The sequence below is a fragment of the Chelmon rostratus genome, chromosome 18 (assembly GCF_017976325.1).
Source record: "Chelmon rostratus isolate fCheRos1 chromosome 18, fCheRos1.pri, whole genome shotgun sequence".
In the NCBI taxonomy this organism is placed as follows: Eukaryota; Metazoa; Chordata; class Actinopteri; order Chaetodontiformes; family Chaetodontidae; genus Chelmon; species Chelmon rostratus.
The window spans coordinates 8403204-8418792 of record NC_055675.1 but is presented as its reverse complement, the minus strand read 5'-3'; the positions used below and the strand labels follow the sequence as shown (position 1 = coordinate 8418792).

At 42.1% G+C, this 15589-nt stretch overlaps 2 protein-coding genes across 4 annotated transcripts in view; one reads left to right on the top strand and one right to left on the bottom strand.

Annotated features, from left to right (window-relative positions):
• Positions 1 to 60: 60 nt before the first annotated feature.
• Positions 61 to 3888, bottom strand: LOC121622265 (galectin-3). Of its 3 annotated transcripts, none has more exons than XM_041959185.1 (6): positions 3821 to 3888; positions 2822 to 2832; positions 2013 to 2687; positions 1764 to 1852; positions 1400 to 1571; positions 61 to 591 (listed from the first exon to the last, which is right to left on the bottom strand). In XM_041959185.1, exons 2-6 carry the CDS (start codon positions 2825 to 2827, stop codon positions 433 to 435), a joined length of 1101 nt encoding a protein of 366 aa, XP_041815119.1. In that variant the 5' UTR covers positions 2828 to 2832; positions 3821 to 3888; the 3' UTR covers positions 61 to 432. The 3 variants fall into 3 exon arrangements, with proteins under 3 accessions (XP_041815119.1, XP_041815120.1, XP_041815118.1); XM_041959186.1 differs by having other exon boundaries at positions 2013 to 2585; positions 2786 to 2832; positions 3821 to 3884; XM_041959184.1 differs by lacking the exons at positions 2822 to 2832; positions 3821 to 3888 and having other exon boundaries at positions 2013 to 2735.
• A 7627-nt stretch (positions 3889 to 11515) lies between these two features.
• Positions 11516 to 15589, top strand: part of pak5 (p21 protein (Cdc42/Rac)-activated kinase 5) — a 67025-nt gene continuing 62951 nt past the window's right edge. The window contains exon 1 of the mRNA XM_041958282.1: positions 11516 to 11596. The gene's annotated coding sequence lies outside the window, so the exon portion shown is untranslated. The remainder of the gene's footprint in view (positions 11597 to 15589) is intronic.

The window sequence follows — 15589 nt, the reverse complement described above, 5'->3', positions numbered from 1 at the left end:
GCTGATCATTTTATTTAACAGTCACTACAGTTAACCAAACCCTGATAGACACCACTGCAGTTTTATAGCAATATAGATACAATTTAATTCTCAGTTAGTCACAATTTAATAATATAGAAACTTTAATGATATAGAAAATATTGTACACAATAAATACTATAGCATCTCCATGCTGCAAGAGAAAGCTGTGTGTATTAAATGGTTAGCTATGTGGTAGAGGAACTTCCTGTAGCTTATTATAGGATGAGCTCAGCTCATGTCAGTATTAATAGTACATCATATATTAACACACTTACTGGTTCAACCTTCAAGCATCATGATAAATAAATTAGAAAGTTTTAGTTCCTGCAGGATGTAGTCTATAGATAGTGTGTGTGTGTGTGTGTGTGTGTACTGGCATGTGCAAATCTCTCTGTATTTGTAATATGCCTCCTATGGAAGTATCTCCACATTGACGTAGGTGAGGACGACGTCATGCAGGATGTTGATTCTGTCAATCTGGTTGAGCTCTCTGATGCGGTGTCTGAACTCAAACAGCGGGATGTTGTTAACTGCCACCCTGAACGCCTCATGAGAGCACAGGATCTTCATCTGGGACGGAGCAGAATGCAAATAAAGGACTACTTTTACTTACACTGTGAACTGGCTTACATGCAATGCACATTTAGAAAGAAAATAAATCCTGATTTAATTTAGAAAGAGTCACACTGCAGGGCCAAATCTTCTAACTGGAGCAACCAAAAAGAAAAAACCTACAATAGTATATGACATAATTAGGTTGATTTAATCTCAAATTCCAGAAAATTAAACTTTCCTAACTTGAAAATACAAAGTGCGACTGAAGGAAAACTCTATGACCTTAGCTGTTATTGCTGTCACTAGACACAGACACAGAATTAGATCTTCAGATTAGCGACCTCTTTGCGAGGCCAGAGAAGCGTAATTGTTATTGATGTTATTGAGCAACATGAGACCCCCACTGACCTCCAGGAGCCTTCCTGCAGTACAGCAGTTCCCTTATCTAGGGCCCGCTTGCACAAACGACTTTCCAACCCTTTCCATCTTTTCCAAACGTTAGCCTGACGTTAACCATGAGAAAGTGACCTGGAGTCAGTTAAAGGCACCATGTGTAGCACTGTGAAACATCAACATATCATTGTGTTCTCACCACAAACAAACGAGAGCGTGGTTAAAATGATTAGTGGCTTTGCGTTTATGTCATTTTTTGTCGCTGTAAAGCGTGTGGCAAAGCAAACAGCGCACAGTGACACTGCTTCAGCCGAACATTGGTCCCCAAATGAATGTAGTAAAGATTTATTGATGCTAACATGCTACACATAGCATCTTTAAGCACTGCTTTTTAATCTGCTTTTTAATCACTCCTCCCTCTTACACTCACCTCAAACGGGCTCCCGAGACCAAAAGGGAAGGGTCCCTTCAGATCCCTCTCCTCTGAGCCCCAGCGCTCGCCCACTTTGTGGTTACGGACCAGCACCTGTTTGCCCCCCTCATTGAAGCGGGGGTTGATGTGAAAGGCGATGTCGTTGCCTCTCAGGAAGTTCACTGTGAACCTGTGGAAGAGCAAAGCTGGTTAGACTTTAGTGACACTGTGTTTGTCTCTTCTATGTACAATTTGTTAGTCCTTCAATAACTGGTAAGACTCGTATATTTGTTTGAATTTTGAAACTACAGTTTTCCAATATGAATTTATGAGAATATGGAAAACAGAGTATATTTGGAAAAGAAGAGTTCACATTGCTAACATTTTGGCATTAGGTTTGACATGGCCCAGGATGGTCATCATCATCTTGTCATACACCCCTCGGGCCAGGTTCAAGTTGTAAGGCACACTCTAAGGAGCAAAAGTGAGAGAAGAATATTTAAACAACTTGAGCTTTAAAACAGCCAGTGCTCAGACATGTTATTTTTGTATCTGTGTTTATCCATCTTGTTAAGTTCAGTTTAGAAGATTGTAAGCTGCATGCAAGTCAGGTTCTTTGCGTTTCACTCACGAGAGGTCCAGATGTGGGTGGAAGCCAGTGTGGAGGCATGATAGATGGACTCTGTCCAGGCCACCCTGACTGTCCTGGGTTATAAGGCCAGCCAGGATGGGCAGGCCACCCTGGTACATTTGGGTGGATGCCCATAGCAGGAGCAGGTGCTGGGACTGGGACCGGAGTTGGAGCTGGAACTTGAGCAGGGACTTGAGCTTGAATTGGAGCTGGTGGCTGGGGAGACTGGTACTGGGTGCCCGGCCAGCAAGGCTGGCAGGGCTGCACCAGAGCTGGAGCTGGAGCTGGAAGTTGAACTGGAGCCGGGACTACGGTTGTGGCAGGAGCAGGGGCTGGTGTGACGGTTTGAGCCGGGGCTGGGAATGAAATTGGTGCCGGGACAGAGGACGGAGCTGGTTGTGCCCCAGTCCAGCAGGGTGTGTTTGGCTGGCCAGTCCAGCACGGTGCAGGCTGGGTGGGCTGTCCAGGCCACGCAGGGAACCCAGCTCCAGACGGCGGCAGGCTGGGCCAAACGCTGTTAGCCTGTGGGGCAGAACCAGAGGACGGGCAGCTGCCACACAGAGCATCAGCATGCTGAGAGGGAGGAGGAGAGGGGGGAGATGGAGAGAGAGAAGGGTCAGGGGCCAGAATGGAGATACGGGGAAGAGAGAGGGTGGACAGGATGGAGGACACCAACTTGCATTTGCAAACATGGCCGTTTGACACAAGCAAAGATTTAAGCATTTACATTTAGATGGAAAATGTGGAGTAACAATGATTTGTGTCATTCTTACCAGTGTAGAGATCTGAGGGTTTGATGAGGTACTTACATCCATGCTGCCTGCCAGAAGGAGATCACTTTTATTTATTCTACAGCTTTTTTAAAATCACAAATAAGTCTCAGAGACGAGAAACTGAAGACAGAACAAAACCATAATAGATCACAAAAGAAAGGGGGAAACAAACGAATAGCCTACCAAACTAAAACAAAAAAAAGCTGCTTTTAAACGAAGGCATTGAAACGTATTCATTTATTTCTTGATACAAAATACAGAACGTGCTCTGCAGTCAGACAGCGCTTTGATGAGCTGCAGAGAGAGGAGATAGTTCTCTGGGTGACCACCAGAGGACTCCACAGCTTTTCAAGATGTCAAAGCATCAGCAATGGTGCACTGGATAATTGTCTGTCTCCATATAGAAAACATTGTGAACTGAAGCTTATTGGATGTCATGGAATGCACTAATTGAATGATGACCATAGAAAACATCCCGAGTCTTGCAGTAACATAATAGCATATTGATTGAGGGTCATATCAATGGCCTCTGTGCACTTAGAGAGGAATGTGCAGCGACAATGATTCCTCGGTGTCCAGGCCAGACGAATAACATATAGCTGTTCTTGTGACTGCAATTTCAGTTCCTGTTACTCCATCATTGAACTACCTAATATTGCTTTTTCACGCCTCTTGTCGTTGTTTGTTATTACCTAAGAAACACAACTCCAACTTTCTTATTCATTTTACTTGCAAAAGTTAAGAGTTTAAAGTGAATTAATGCAAATCACATGTGATAATGTTAAGTGTATTGATGCAGATTAGGTAAGGATTAGATATACATGCACATGAAGATGGATTGTATTCTCCTTTTAAAATGAAATTATACAAGCCATTTGATTAGTGCTCCATTGGGCTGGACCCACTTTTCACTCTACAGCAGGAGCCCAGAACCCAGACTGAGAATGCATTATTTTCCTGCTGCTATGAAAACTTCTAATATTGGATGCAAAGAACCTTTTCTGATCCATGGAAAAGATTAAGACTGGAAGTTACCTTTTCTTGTCTGTAATCCTCAGATGCGCGCAGGAGCAGGCTGCAGGCCGTGGTGCAGTTTAGGTGAATCGGTCAGCTTGTAGCCAAGCACATCGAAACACTCTTTTATAGCCCCGAATCCCACTTGGCCACTCCTTACCTCATCACTCCACTGTCAGAAAAAAGTGTTGCACCTTCACACGTCACAAAATATATGTCAATAAGATATGCTAGCGTTACATTCTTCAAACATGCAGCTGAATTTTTGTTTCATTTTGTTCATGTTATCTTTATTGCCTTTTCCGCCGGAGGCATTAGTGGGACAGAACATTATGATGGTCAAACAAAATTAAACTTGAACAGAAATAAACTGGAAGAGAGACTGAGAGCCAAATAGTCAAATGCTAGATTGGAAACAATATCAAAACATTGAAGAGCGCAGACTTCCTACAATATTATATTCTCCACTAGATGACATTGGCTTTCTTTATCTAAGCCAGCCCCACTGACAACACATTGCATGTTTTTGTGCTGATGTGGTGCACTTCACTGCTGAGCAGTCATGGGACTGTGTAACACTCATGCCACATCTGTCTGGGTCTCACAGAGTAACACAATTACAGCAGATAGACAAAGAAGTCAGGACTGTTTCCTGTATGTTGCAGTGACTCAGTCATGGACCGCTGAGAAGTCAGACATTAGTGCCTGGTTCACCCTCAGGTTAAGTCACTGCGCTGGCTTTGGTTGTCAATAGAAGCGTTCATACTTCAGATTTAATATTCTCTCTGGACAATTGTTAATTATCCGTCTGATCACTCCTAATGTTAAAGCAGTGATTCAGGTATTTCTGATAACATTAAACACGAGAGATGTCAGGATCAAACTCAGCCAAATAAATCCGCACGTAATCATCCAATGAGTGTCCCGGGCAACAAAATCATAACAAACGACGCTCGCGTATGTGTATTGACACAGTTGCGCTGGTTGTCCTCTCACCATTATTAGATTAAGCATCATCTGAGCTGAAAAAATGTCAGAAACTGCAGAAGCTCATAGAATGCTAAGACTTAATCCTCCAAGAATTCAGTGCCTGACATTTATCCAACTGGGTCTTAAATTTTAAGCTCTATCTGGAGACAGAGCATCAAAAGCATCTTTTATATAACAATGTATGCAATTCACTGCTTCTGTCAAGCTTGACCCTTTCCTTTCATGTAAGTGGCCACGTAGGTTTATGGATAACTATTTCACTTGCAACTTACTGCTGCGACACAGGCAGTCGACAGAAAACGTAGAGCACCACTGCATAGCCTTTTCTGCACTCAGGTAAAAGTGTATTGTATTTAGTGCAACTATAGTCCACTTTATTTTTCACAAAGTTCTGTATCCGTCCACTGCATCTCTCAGGGCCGGAGCTCAGCTTCCTGTTTGCAGGTTATTGCATCAAAAACACTTACAGTATACTGTAGAGCAGACTCTGTTTCTAATAACATGTTTTCAGAGCCTTATAGAAACCACCAGGCACTGCTAACTTTAAGGTGTTGGACCAATTCACCAGCAACGTTAAAAAATTAGCATGCAGTCTTTTTTCTGTTTCGTCTTGCTGTGTTCATAAACATAATAGATAAAACCTTAACAGTAAAAAAAAAACACATTTTCAGCAGGTCTTGGTAGCAGAAGGGTAATGATCACAACATCACCAGCTCATTTCCAGCCAATGGCTGATTGTTCGCTCATTTCCTGTGTGTGTCTGATGCCAATAAAGACACAAAATTCAAAAAAACGATCTAAAACAACAAAAACAAAAAAATCAGTCTACAGTATATCATATGTGGCAACTATTCCAATATTGTGGGCTCAACAAATCTTGAATGTTGTGACTCTTTTCTTGTATTTTGTTTGTGATGCTGTTTTGCGAGGTCTCACCCATCATACTCCCCAGTGGAATACTAGCCTATGTTTCTGCTACCAGTAAATATACACATAACGCCATCCGGCTAATACTGTATTATACTGTGTTATACCTTCATCTACAATACAAAGGCACACGCGCGCACGCACGCACACACACACACACACACACACACACACACACACCCTCATTAATTCTTCATGAGTGTATGAGAGCACCCTGTAGCCTGACCTCAGGAGGCCAGCTGTGGCTCACAGTGCCACACATTAGGCAAGTGAAGGGTGCGGCTACATTGGACAATTTGGGAAGTCTGTGCCTCTGGCTTTGTGTGCGTGTGTGTGTGTGTGTGTGTGTGTGTGTGTGCTTGTTTTTGGGTGGCAGCACTCAAATCTGTTGAACTGAGCATCTGGGCTGATTAGATTCGAATGTCTCATCATCTCCTGTAAGCTGTTACAAGGCAAATTCTGTGGTTCTTTTATTGTTTTTTTAATTGATTCGTAATTGTTTCCAGAATTAAATGATAAACAGAATGTTTGTCATTTGCCCATGCACACCAGGGACTGTTGTGTATTACAGCAAACACTGAAATGTGTGGAAAATATAACGGCAGGCAGCTGCTTTTAGTAAAAAAAAAAAAAAAGCTCTGATAAACCACAGTGCACTGCCTGCCCAGCACCAGCATGCAGACAGCGCTGGTGAACATCATGGAGCATTAGCTGCTGGACAGCCAAAAACTTTTCTTAGCAGTTGTTCAAGATCAAAACAAAGCTATAAGAGAAGTGAATATTTGACTTATATATGTCAAGTGATCAGCTAGTGGAGAGAGCCGCCAAAGAGCCAAACACTGTATGTCCCTCAGGGGTCGGTGGAAACCAAAACAGAGCAAAAAGGAATACATGATTGCTAATGGTGCTCTTTATCTGCTTGATGTGTAAGCAGGCACAGGCTCGTTAACATGTCTTTCATATTGTTTTTCTAGTGTCATTGTATTTTTCATCAGTGACGCAACAACAACCTTGTGTCTGACTCAAGAACCCTTTAAAGCGGTGAACTCTGGCCTTTGGGTTGAGATGAGTGTCTCTTACGCTCACTTGCTATCTGCTGCTACCCTGTTGCATTATGATTCCCTCCACATCAGAGAATCAAGGCCTCACCTCTTATGAGACATGCAGGCATACTAGCCATTGGCCTCTCAGTCCCTTAATCAACCTATCAATGCATGGACAGCGCAACAGAAAATCAGTCTATATATATATATATATATATATATATATATATATATATATATATATATATATATAGAGAGAGAGAGAGAGAGAGAGAGATAATATTTCCCAGCAGAGTGACCAGGCTTTAGACAACCACAAAATGCTGTGAAGATAGAAGGGAATTGTTTTGCTCGGGCTGCATATTGTCAGAGGAGATGTCTTGCCAGGAAACAATCCAGAACATTTGGTTCATGGTTAGTCTCCAGGTTGGCCTGTCAGCCTGTCAAGAGCTGGAACTGGCAACACTTGTTTCCTCAAGCCTTCAGTGCACTCAACCCAATCTGTTCTTATTGAATAACGTGATTTTTAAAAAGTTGCAATAAAGATGTCATCCATGTGTAATATATATAGCTCAAGCAGAGATTTAAATTGGAGAGTAAAATACGGTGCTTCATTTGAGTGGATGTTGACCATGTGCTCATGACATATGCTGTCTGATGGGAGTAATGATGTCACTCCTAGGAGATCTCCTTTTGTAGTTTCGACCAATGAGGGAGTTGAGGGAAAAGGAGGCGACCGTGAGGCGCGCTGCTGTTAGGCAGAAGAGAGCATCCTGGCAGGAGCAGGGTTTTCCAAAGCGACAGCGGTGGCATTAGCCTCTGATAAGCCCTGGGCCTTGTTCCAACACTCGACAACTGCAACCTCCCTTTCCCCCTTTCTCCCTCCTCTTCACCACTTCTATCCTACTACAGGCGCAATAACAGGTCGATTGGAGAATTAAAAAGACAGTTCTGCAAGGTAATTCCCACATTAGGTGAAATGTCTGAGTGCTTGCCTGTAGTGAAAGGTGCGGTTCTCTATGAGATAGAGCCTTTCAATAACCTCTGTGTCTGAAGATAATTTTGTGCTGTTAAAGAATGGGTGGAAAGAGAGATTGAATCAAACATAGCGTGAAAGAAAGAGTAAGAGTGAGGGAGATGGTTTCAAAGAGAGTGATGTTGCTACAGTTGCCATGGGGACAGCAGCACGTTTTTGCATGGGCCTGTGTGTGTTTATCTGTGTATTTCTGTGTGTGTTGATATTATCATCATATCTGGACCGCCATGAGATCAATTTAATATCACACAGGACTACAGTATTCACTCAGTGATGTTATGTGTCAGGCATAACCAGCAGGTACTAGGACATCTTACAGCCGGGTGCACGACAGTAACCTGTGTGTTCCCACAATCAACCACTAGATGGAGATGTCAAAATCTGACTGGAGGAGTAGCATCCATGTGATAAATCCACCTTGTTCCATGAAAGGCAACAGGGTTGTATGAGTGTGTAACCTGTGGACATCGCTGGTTTGGAAACACAGATGTCATAAAACACCACAGTGCATGCCATGATCAGGCCCGAAGACAGCATGAGGATCTGATGAAGCACTGTGTCTAGTTAAAGTGATATTCAATACAAAATCCTTGAGGCATGAAAAGCCTCTGAGCACAAGATTAAAAGGTGGCTGTAAAAAGTTTGTAGTTTTGTTCATGTGGTCAGTTTTACAGCACATTTCAATAGCAACAATAGTCCTTTAGTTTTAAGGAAAGATGTATTATTAAAATGTCCATACAACTCCTCAAACCACTCGTGCAGCAAAACCCACTTCAGCAATCATCTTTATCATCCAAATATGGCTGATTCCCCTGCTTCTGTGTCAAGCTATCATCCTCGTCAGGCCTTCGAAGGAACTTTTTGACACGACACCTTTTGAGAGGGTGGCTATTTTGCTTTTCAATTATATGTTTTGGGTTAGTATCACTTCACTGTGGAAGCTATTGCAAGACACTTGCAATCATGTTTTTTATGCCATTATCTCGAGATCACAAGGTCATTGTTGTTTTTAGCTTGTTTTCCCATGATAGTGAGTTAATTTATCTGGTTATATCAAGAAAACAAAAAGCCGAGATAACCAGATGATTCATCACAAGAAAATGACTGTTTGACATACACACACACAAACAAACATATAGGCTACAACCAAGATATTTCTCATTGGCAAACTACCCGCACCAGTGTCTCTTTGAATGGTATAATGAAGTATCTATATAAATAAGTAAGACTGAAGTGCAGTCTTGTGGGTTGATCAATAATGGGTACTCCTTGATCTGACATTTTCAGCTTAAATCAATCAATTGCTACGGTTGTCAAGACGCCATCTATGCATGCTGGTATGGCACTCTTGATCTCTAATAAACGTTATAAATAATAAGAAGAAACAACTTTTTGTTTTCTAATGATCACGGTTTAATTATGTTCTTATCTTGAGATAACAACGCTCATTTTCCTGAGATAGCGGAATAATTAACTTGTGATCTCAAGATAAGAGCATTAAAAAAATAACAGCAAGCATGGCCAGATCTTCTTATTCCAGAAACATTTGTCATGAAGTAACATGCTTCATCTTGGACAGGTAAAAAGAAGCACAATCACAATATGGGTAGTCTATTGAGCCTCACTAAAATGCATCACCAGGCTTCCCCACCTCCCCCACCCCAGTTTGGCTGTATGCGAAGGATAGATGCGGCTGTCCATAAAGCCCATGACAAGTGCAGCAAAGCATGCATTTGTGATTCATTCTGCATGTGAGATGTGGTGAATTTGAACAGCTCCACCTGTATGGCCAGCAGCTGTTAAAAGAGAGAAGGGAAGATGTATCCTTGCAAGCAAGGCAGCTGGTGAATTTATCACGCTGATGAGCCTAAGGGAAGATGGTGAAAGCGAAGGACATGTGGTAGCAGTTCCCTCATTGATCCCTGTGTTTAACAACAACACAAAGAGCTAGACCTTGGCATAGTAATGAATACTCAGCTCTCTGTCTCCTCTCTCATTCTCTCCCTCAGTCAACCAGACAGTCCGACATAAGGACTTCCCTGTCACAGCGGGAGAAATCGACTCGTGCCCTTGCATATTCACTTACTGTAGTCTGGGGAAGAGCCCAGTGCTACAAATGGCATGTCAGAAACAGAGATGGGAGATCAATGAGGGCTGTGGCACTGTCAGAGCTGGCAGAGGCTGTCACACTGTGAGTATCCCCAAAGCTCTGGGGCTCCAACCTGTGTCTGGCTTCATTTGGGAAACACTACATGTATATGCAGGCCTAACATACTCTTAAAAGGACAGAAGTCTCCATTTCGTCTAAAGTAGGCATAATAATTCAGGAAAGTTTCAAGCCTTAGCAACAAAAATATGCAGATATTTCTAAAATGTTTATGCTTTACCACCTGATCTTGAGAGCCTGTCTTGAAAAGTGTCATACTCCTAGATTTTGACACAGACACTCTTCAGGACAGGATCTCAAGATAAGGTAGTAACCACAACACTTTCATAGACACTTCTTAAGCTGGATGTTATATAACCCTATTAAGTGTATAAAGGTGGAATTTTGTTCAATTGAACTCTTAATGTTTCGGTCTGTTTAGTTAAAGTAACTTTTGTAAGCAGCCTGCCATCTAGGGTGGCAGAAGCTTGACATTGCAACCATTTAGCATCTGTTTCAAACATCCATCTATTAGCTATTTCAACCATTCATTACTGTTAACTATTTAGCCATTTTAGCTAGGTTGCTAGCTCTTTCAACTATTTATCATCAGGTAATGCAGCATATTTCTACTCTACATTTTTAGCTAACTATTTCAGCCATTTATCCATTACATTTAGTTAATTATTTCATCACTTTTAGCTATTTCAAAATTTTATCATACTTCCAACTAACTATTTTAACCATTTGTCATATGTTTCGCGATGTCAACAATTCATTTTACTTTAAGCTAACTATTTCACCGATTTATCATATTTTTAGCTAACTATTCCAACCATTTATCATATTTTAGCTAACTATTTCAGGCATTTGTCATAATTTTAGCTAACTATTTCAGGCATTTGTCATAGTTTTAGCTAACTATTTCACCCATTTATCATATTTTTTAGCTATTTCAACCATTTGTCATACATTTAGCTATCTGTTTCATCCATTTATCATAGCTAACTATTTCAGCCATTTGTCATACTTTTAGCTATTTCAACCATTTAGCATATTGTTAGCTAACTATTTCAACCATTTGTCATATCATATTTTTAGCCAACTATTTTAACCAATTGTCATACTTTAAGCTGTTTCATCCATTTGACATATTTTTTTAGCTATTTCAACCATTTATAATTTAGCAAACTGTTTCAAACATTTATCATACCTTTAGCTAACTATTTCAACCATTTGTTGTACCTTTAGCTAAGTATTTCTACTCAATGCGTATCTTTAATCACACATATTTTCAAAGTGAACTGGTGAACGTGATGAAAACTCTCTCTCTCGAGGAAAAATGTTTTATTGGAAACGTCGGTGGGGATCTACTCGAGCTTCAGTGTGCGGTCGTGGCTGAACCTTTCCTGTGCTTTGCTGCACAGGTGCTCTACATATCCAGAGAGCTCTCCGCCCTCTCCGCCGCCTCAAACTGCGCTCATTCGCTCTCCTCAACAGCCCGGATGTAGCGCACAGGACCGCACAGTCCTCCTCTCAGTGATAATAACATGGCGCTGGCAGACACATAACGGTGCCCACCGTAATAATAACATCCACAACCACAGACCAGTAAGCCACGGGACATGTGAGCTCTTCGACCCCGAGACAAGCAGGTAGGTGCGGAGCATTTTGTTCGACAGACGCTCTCGGACAAAGCGATTTGATACAAATGTGGCTGCTGCTGCTTCATGCAGGGGGCAAAAAAGGCGCTCTGGAAAGGCGAAATGCTTGTCTAAGGGTTTAGTTTGTGTGTCCGTCTCTGTGTCCGCGGGTTTAACGCCTCGCACTGAAACAGCAGTGTCATCCGGGCCAGGATTGTGTGGCTGCCTGCGATGCGTCCGTGCAGAAATAAATCTGTCATTTTGTAGTGCATGTGTTGTCATGGCTGTCAGGCTCTCCGTGCGTCGACCGCTGTCCTTGGTATTGAACTGGGTGGGCATCACACCTATGCATGTTGCAAACCGATTCTGAAGGCCTTTTTGTGCCTGGCGTCCTTAAATGCTGCCATTTTTACTTAAACGAGGAGGGATTGTTGTCGACGCTTGATGGTCGAAGGAAAAATCACTGTAATTCACCTATAATGCCTTATAATCTAGCAGGGGCTCACAGTGTGTGCATGTTGCTCAATGGTGAGTTTATAGCCTTGATGGACTTTTAGCTTGCATGCTGTTATATTTCTTTATTCTCACCGTGACAGCAGCCCTTTTATTGTCCTTATTCATTGCTCTCCTGTGTGACAGTGATGATGACAGTGCAAGACATTCATTTGCAGTGGCTTTTTTCTTGCAGCACAGCCCGAGTTTGTGTGTGTGCTCAGGCTAATGTAGGCCAGGTAAGGGCAGGAACAGATGGCTTGTTTTCAAGTTCAATGTGGCTTTCGGATTAGAATGTGTAGACGAAAATTAAAAGTGGTGGCTCGGCCCTGTGAGCTGGGGGTTCCCCTCCTAAGCTCATAATCACCCTAACGGCAACAGTCTATCAATAGGGGTAATAATAACATGTAGCACAATACTTCAAAGGCTGCCAAGAGGCCAACATTTAGCCCTAGAACGTGTACATGTTTACTAGTGTTAGGCCTATGTGCCTACGTGATACACTGGATGCAGTATTTTGCAGTGTTTTGGCAGGACTACATGTATAAAGGAAGCTGGCCATGACTTCCTGTCAACAACCATCCTGATGCATAGTGCTGGGGCCGAAACAGGTAGTCTATTAATCTATATATGGGGAATTCATCAACAGCCATTTTAAAAATTGATCAAATTTCTTTTTATCAAGCAGCAATGCAGAACATTAAATTGATTTTGATTTGCCTTATATTGATGGTAGATGGATATCTTTGGATGTGAGTTCAAAGCAAGACATTTGAGGACATCACCCTGTGCTTTAGGAAACTGTGATGACCGTTTGGCAAATGATTAATCCATTATAGGCCTTAGAATCATATTAATCACTGAATCAAATAAGGCAGCCATTTTGGTCTTTGGGGCTGGCATGTGGCTTTTTAGCATTTTTATCTACATTTTTAATAATGAAAAAATAATCATCAGTTGCAGGTCTACAAACAACCAAGAAATGTCATTTTAAAATGGTATTTTCATAGGAACAGTAATGCATCATGCCTTTTTACAGGACTATGATCATACTGTAAGTTAGAAGTATTAAGGGGTATTACCTTCCACAAAACTCCTGCACTTTGCTCTCTATTACTATGCTGCCTATACCCCCATTTCTTTGGCAGGCTGTTGGGGCGGCAGAGTTTCTGAAATCAATCAAAACTCATTATACAACCATTTTCACAGGCTGTGTAGTACTTCTCATAACTACCACACCGATCTTCATGTGCAAAATCGGTGGAGTGCTCCTTTAAATATCATTGATGGCTGTGTACAGTCTCTCAAACCACCTGCACCCTCCTGTCCGGATCACATATCAAGGTGAGATTAGATAAAAGGTTTGCCCCACTGGTCCTATCGCGATGATGGGATGTGTGTTATTTTAAAATCAGATGAAACTTAGAGGCTTGAGTCAACGTGTTGGTGTGTGTACGCTTGCATGCGCGCTCGCTGGTTATCCTCTCTGTAATGTATTCAGTGCCAGCACCAAGCACAACAGCTTTACATAATGATCAAAGCTTGAGGGATGCCAGAGCATGGCTTCAGCCTGCAGTAATAATAATAATAACCTTTGAAGTTATCACAATCCCACAACCTCATTCCCTTCATATTGTGCCTCTCTCTTTCTGTTTCTCATTCTCTCTCAACCTTGCGCACACACACGCACACACACATGCACAGACCCACTCGAAGGTCCTCTCCTGTTTAATGTTTCTGGATACGGGGTGAGTGCTTAAAAGAGGATAGCAATAATGAACACATGACTAACTATTTTAGTCCCTATGGCTCTGCACTAGACTGCTCTCACTGTCTATGAGGAGGCAGCCTTAGCTGTTCACACAAATTCACAATTACATAAGAGTCAGAGGGAGTCGTACATTGAATAATTGGCCAAATCCTTTGCTATGCACACTGTAGTACGCCTACTCTATTGGTGTTACTTCCTCAACCTTCAAGACTGACCTTATGTGCCACTGGCCAACATCTCTATCGCACTCTCCCAGTGGTTAAATAGTATTTGAAATGCAAGGATGGGAATGTGTTATCTGTAATTGAAGCGCCTGATTCGGCCTTCTGTGTATATAGCGGCTTCTCGATGAGACTCATTGGCCATTTTAACCAAGAGTCTGTTGGACTTGCGTTGGTCGATCTTGCTAATCAAGGAGCAGAGTGAGGCGGCATGCAAACAAGGTTCGGAAAGAGGAGAGGAGAGGAGAGGAAAGCTGGAGAGGGAAGTACAGAGGGAGGAGGAAGATGTGAAACAGATGAGACGTGAGGAGAAAGGTTATGAGAGGAGGGCAGACAAGAGCATGAGCGGGACAGGTGACCGCAGGAGAGGGGGACGAGGATAGAGGGATGAGCCGCAGCCCAGAGGTGGTGTTGGTTTAACAGAAGAGGAACATGAAAGGGTAATACAGATGGGTAAAGTACTGGGGTAAGAAAGGGGATGAATGGGGGAGATGAGAGAAGAAGAAGGGGGAGAATAAGAGGATCAGAAGGCCAGAGACTGGTGAAAAGAGAAGAGTCAATAGAAGGAGTAGTGCCTGTCTATCTATCTGTCTGTGTTGTGGGTCTTGCTTTCTCTCAGTCTGCCACTTCTGCTCATTTCAGCTGCAACCGAGCAGCCTGATTGTCAGACTCATCTTCAGATGTCAGCACTCTTGTCCCACGTTATTGCATTTTGCTGTTTTTGTCCCAGGATTAAAAAAAAGAAAAAAAAAGCTTCCCTTGTGTTTTCTGCGTGACTTGGCATGTCAGTAACAAAATGAGGTATGTGTACTGTATGTGTGTGTGTTTATGTCTGTGTGTGAGAGAGAGGAAGACAGGGACAGAGACTGAGCATATGAGAGAGACATCATGACTGAGGAGAGATGTAGGAAGACATAATGTGTTTGTGTGTGTGTGCACGCAAAGGTTTATGTTAGCATCTTTCTAAGCTGCAGAATAGATAAATTCCACTGTACACTACATTAATTTCCATGTTGTGTATAACAGTAAGTGCTACAGGAGTGGCATCATGTCTTTATAATGTGATTTGTAAATCCACCTTGTAAACTGGTTGTGAAATTACAGGTAAATCATACAAATCAAACTGGGTCTGCACATCCGGTGTTATCTGACATTCAGTGACCCAATTAAAATGCTGTTTGTCATGGATTTAAGATGTTTGAGCTGTGTCAAGTCTGTGTCCTTTCTCAGCCGGAGAACACATACACACACACACACACACACAAGTGTTTCCGTCACTTCGGAGGACATTAACTTACATTCATTTTCTTTGAGCCTTACCCTAGCTAGGGTTGCAAATTTTGTGCATTTCTCTTAACCAGTAGTTAAATACGTTATCAATAATCGATTAATCATTAATAATTAACAAGATACAAAACGCATGTCTTTTTTCTCACTTTAAGTCCCCACACTGTGACTGTGCAAACAGATTTATGTCCCAGCAACATGAGTAATACATGTCCACATATACACACACAGAGA

Bases quoted from the DNA above. Each gene is read 5' to 3' on its own strand.
- LOC121622265 (XM_041959184.1), bottom strand. From the start codon at position 2,735: ATGCTTAAATCTTTGCTTGTGTCAAACGGCCATGTTTGCAAATGCAAG. The intron at 1,572-1,763 runs GTTAGCAATGTG...GCTCTTCCACAG, and splicing joins GTCAAACCTAATGCCAAAAT to GTTCACAGTGAACTTCCTGA. The intron at 592-1,399 runs GTGAGTGTAAGA...GCTCCGTCCCAG, and splicing joins GTCTCGGGAGCCCGTTTGAG to ATGAAGATCCTGTGCTCTCA.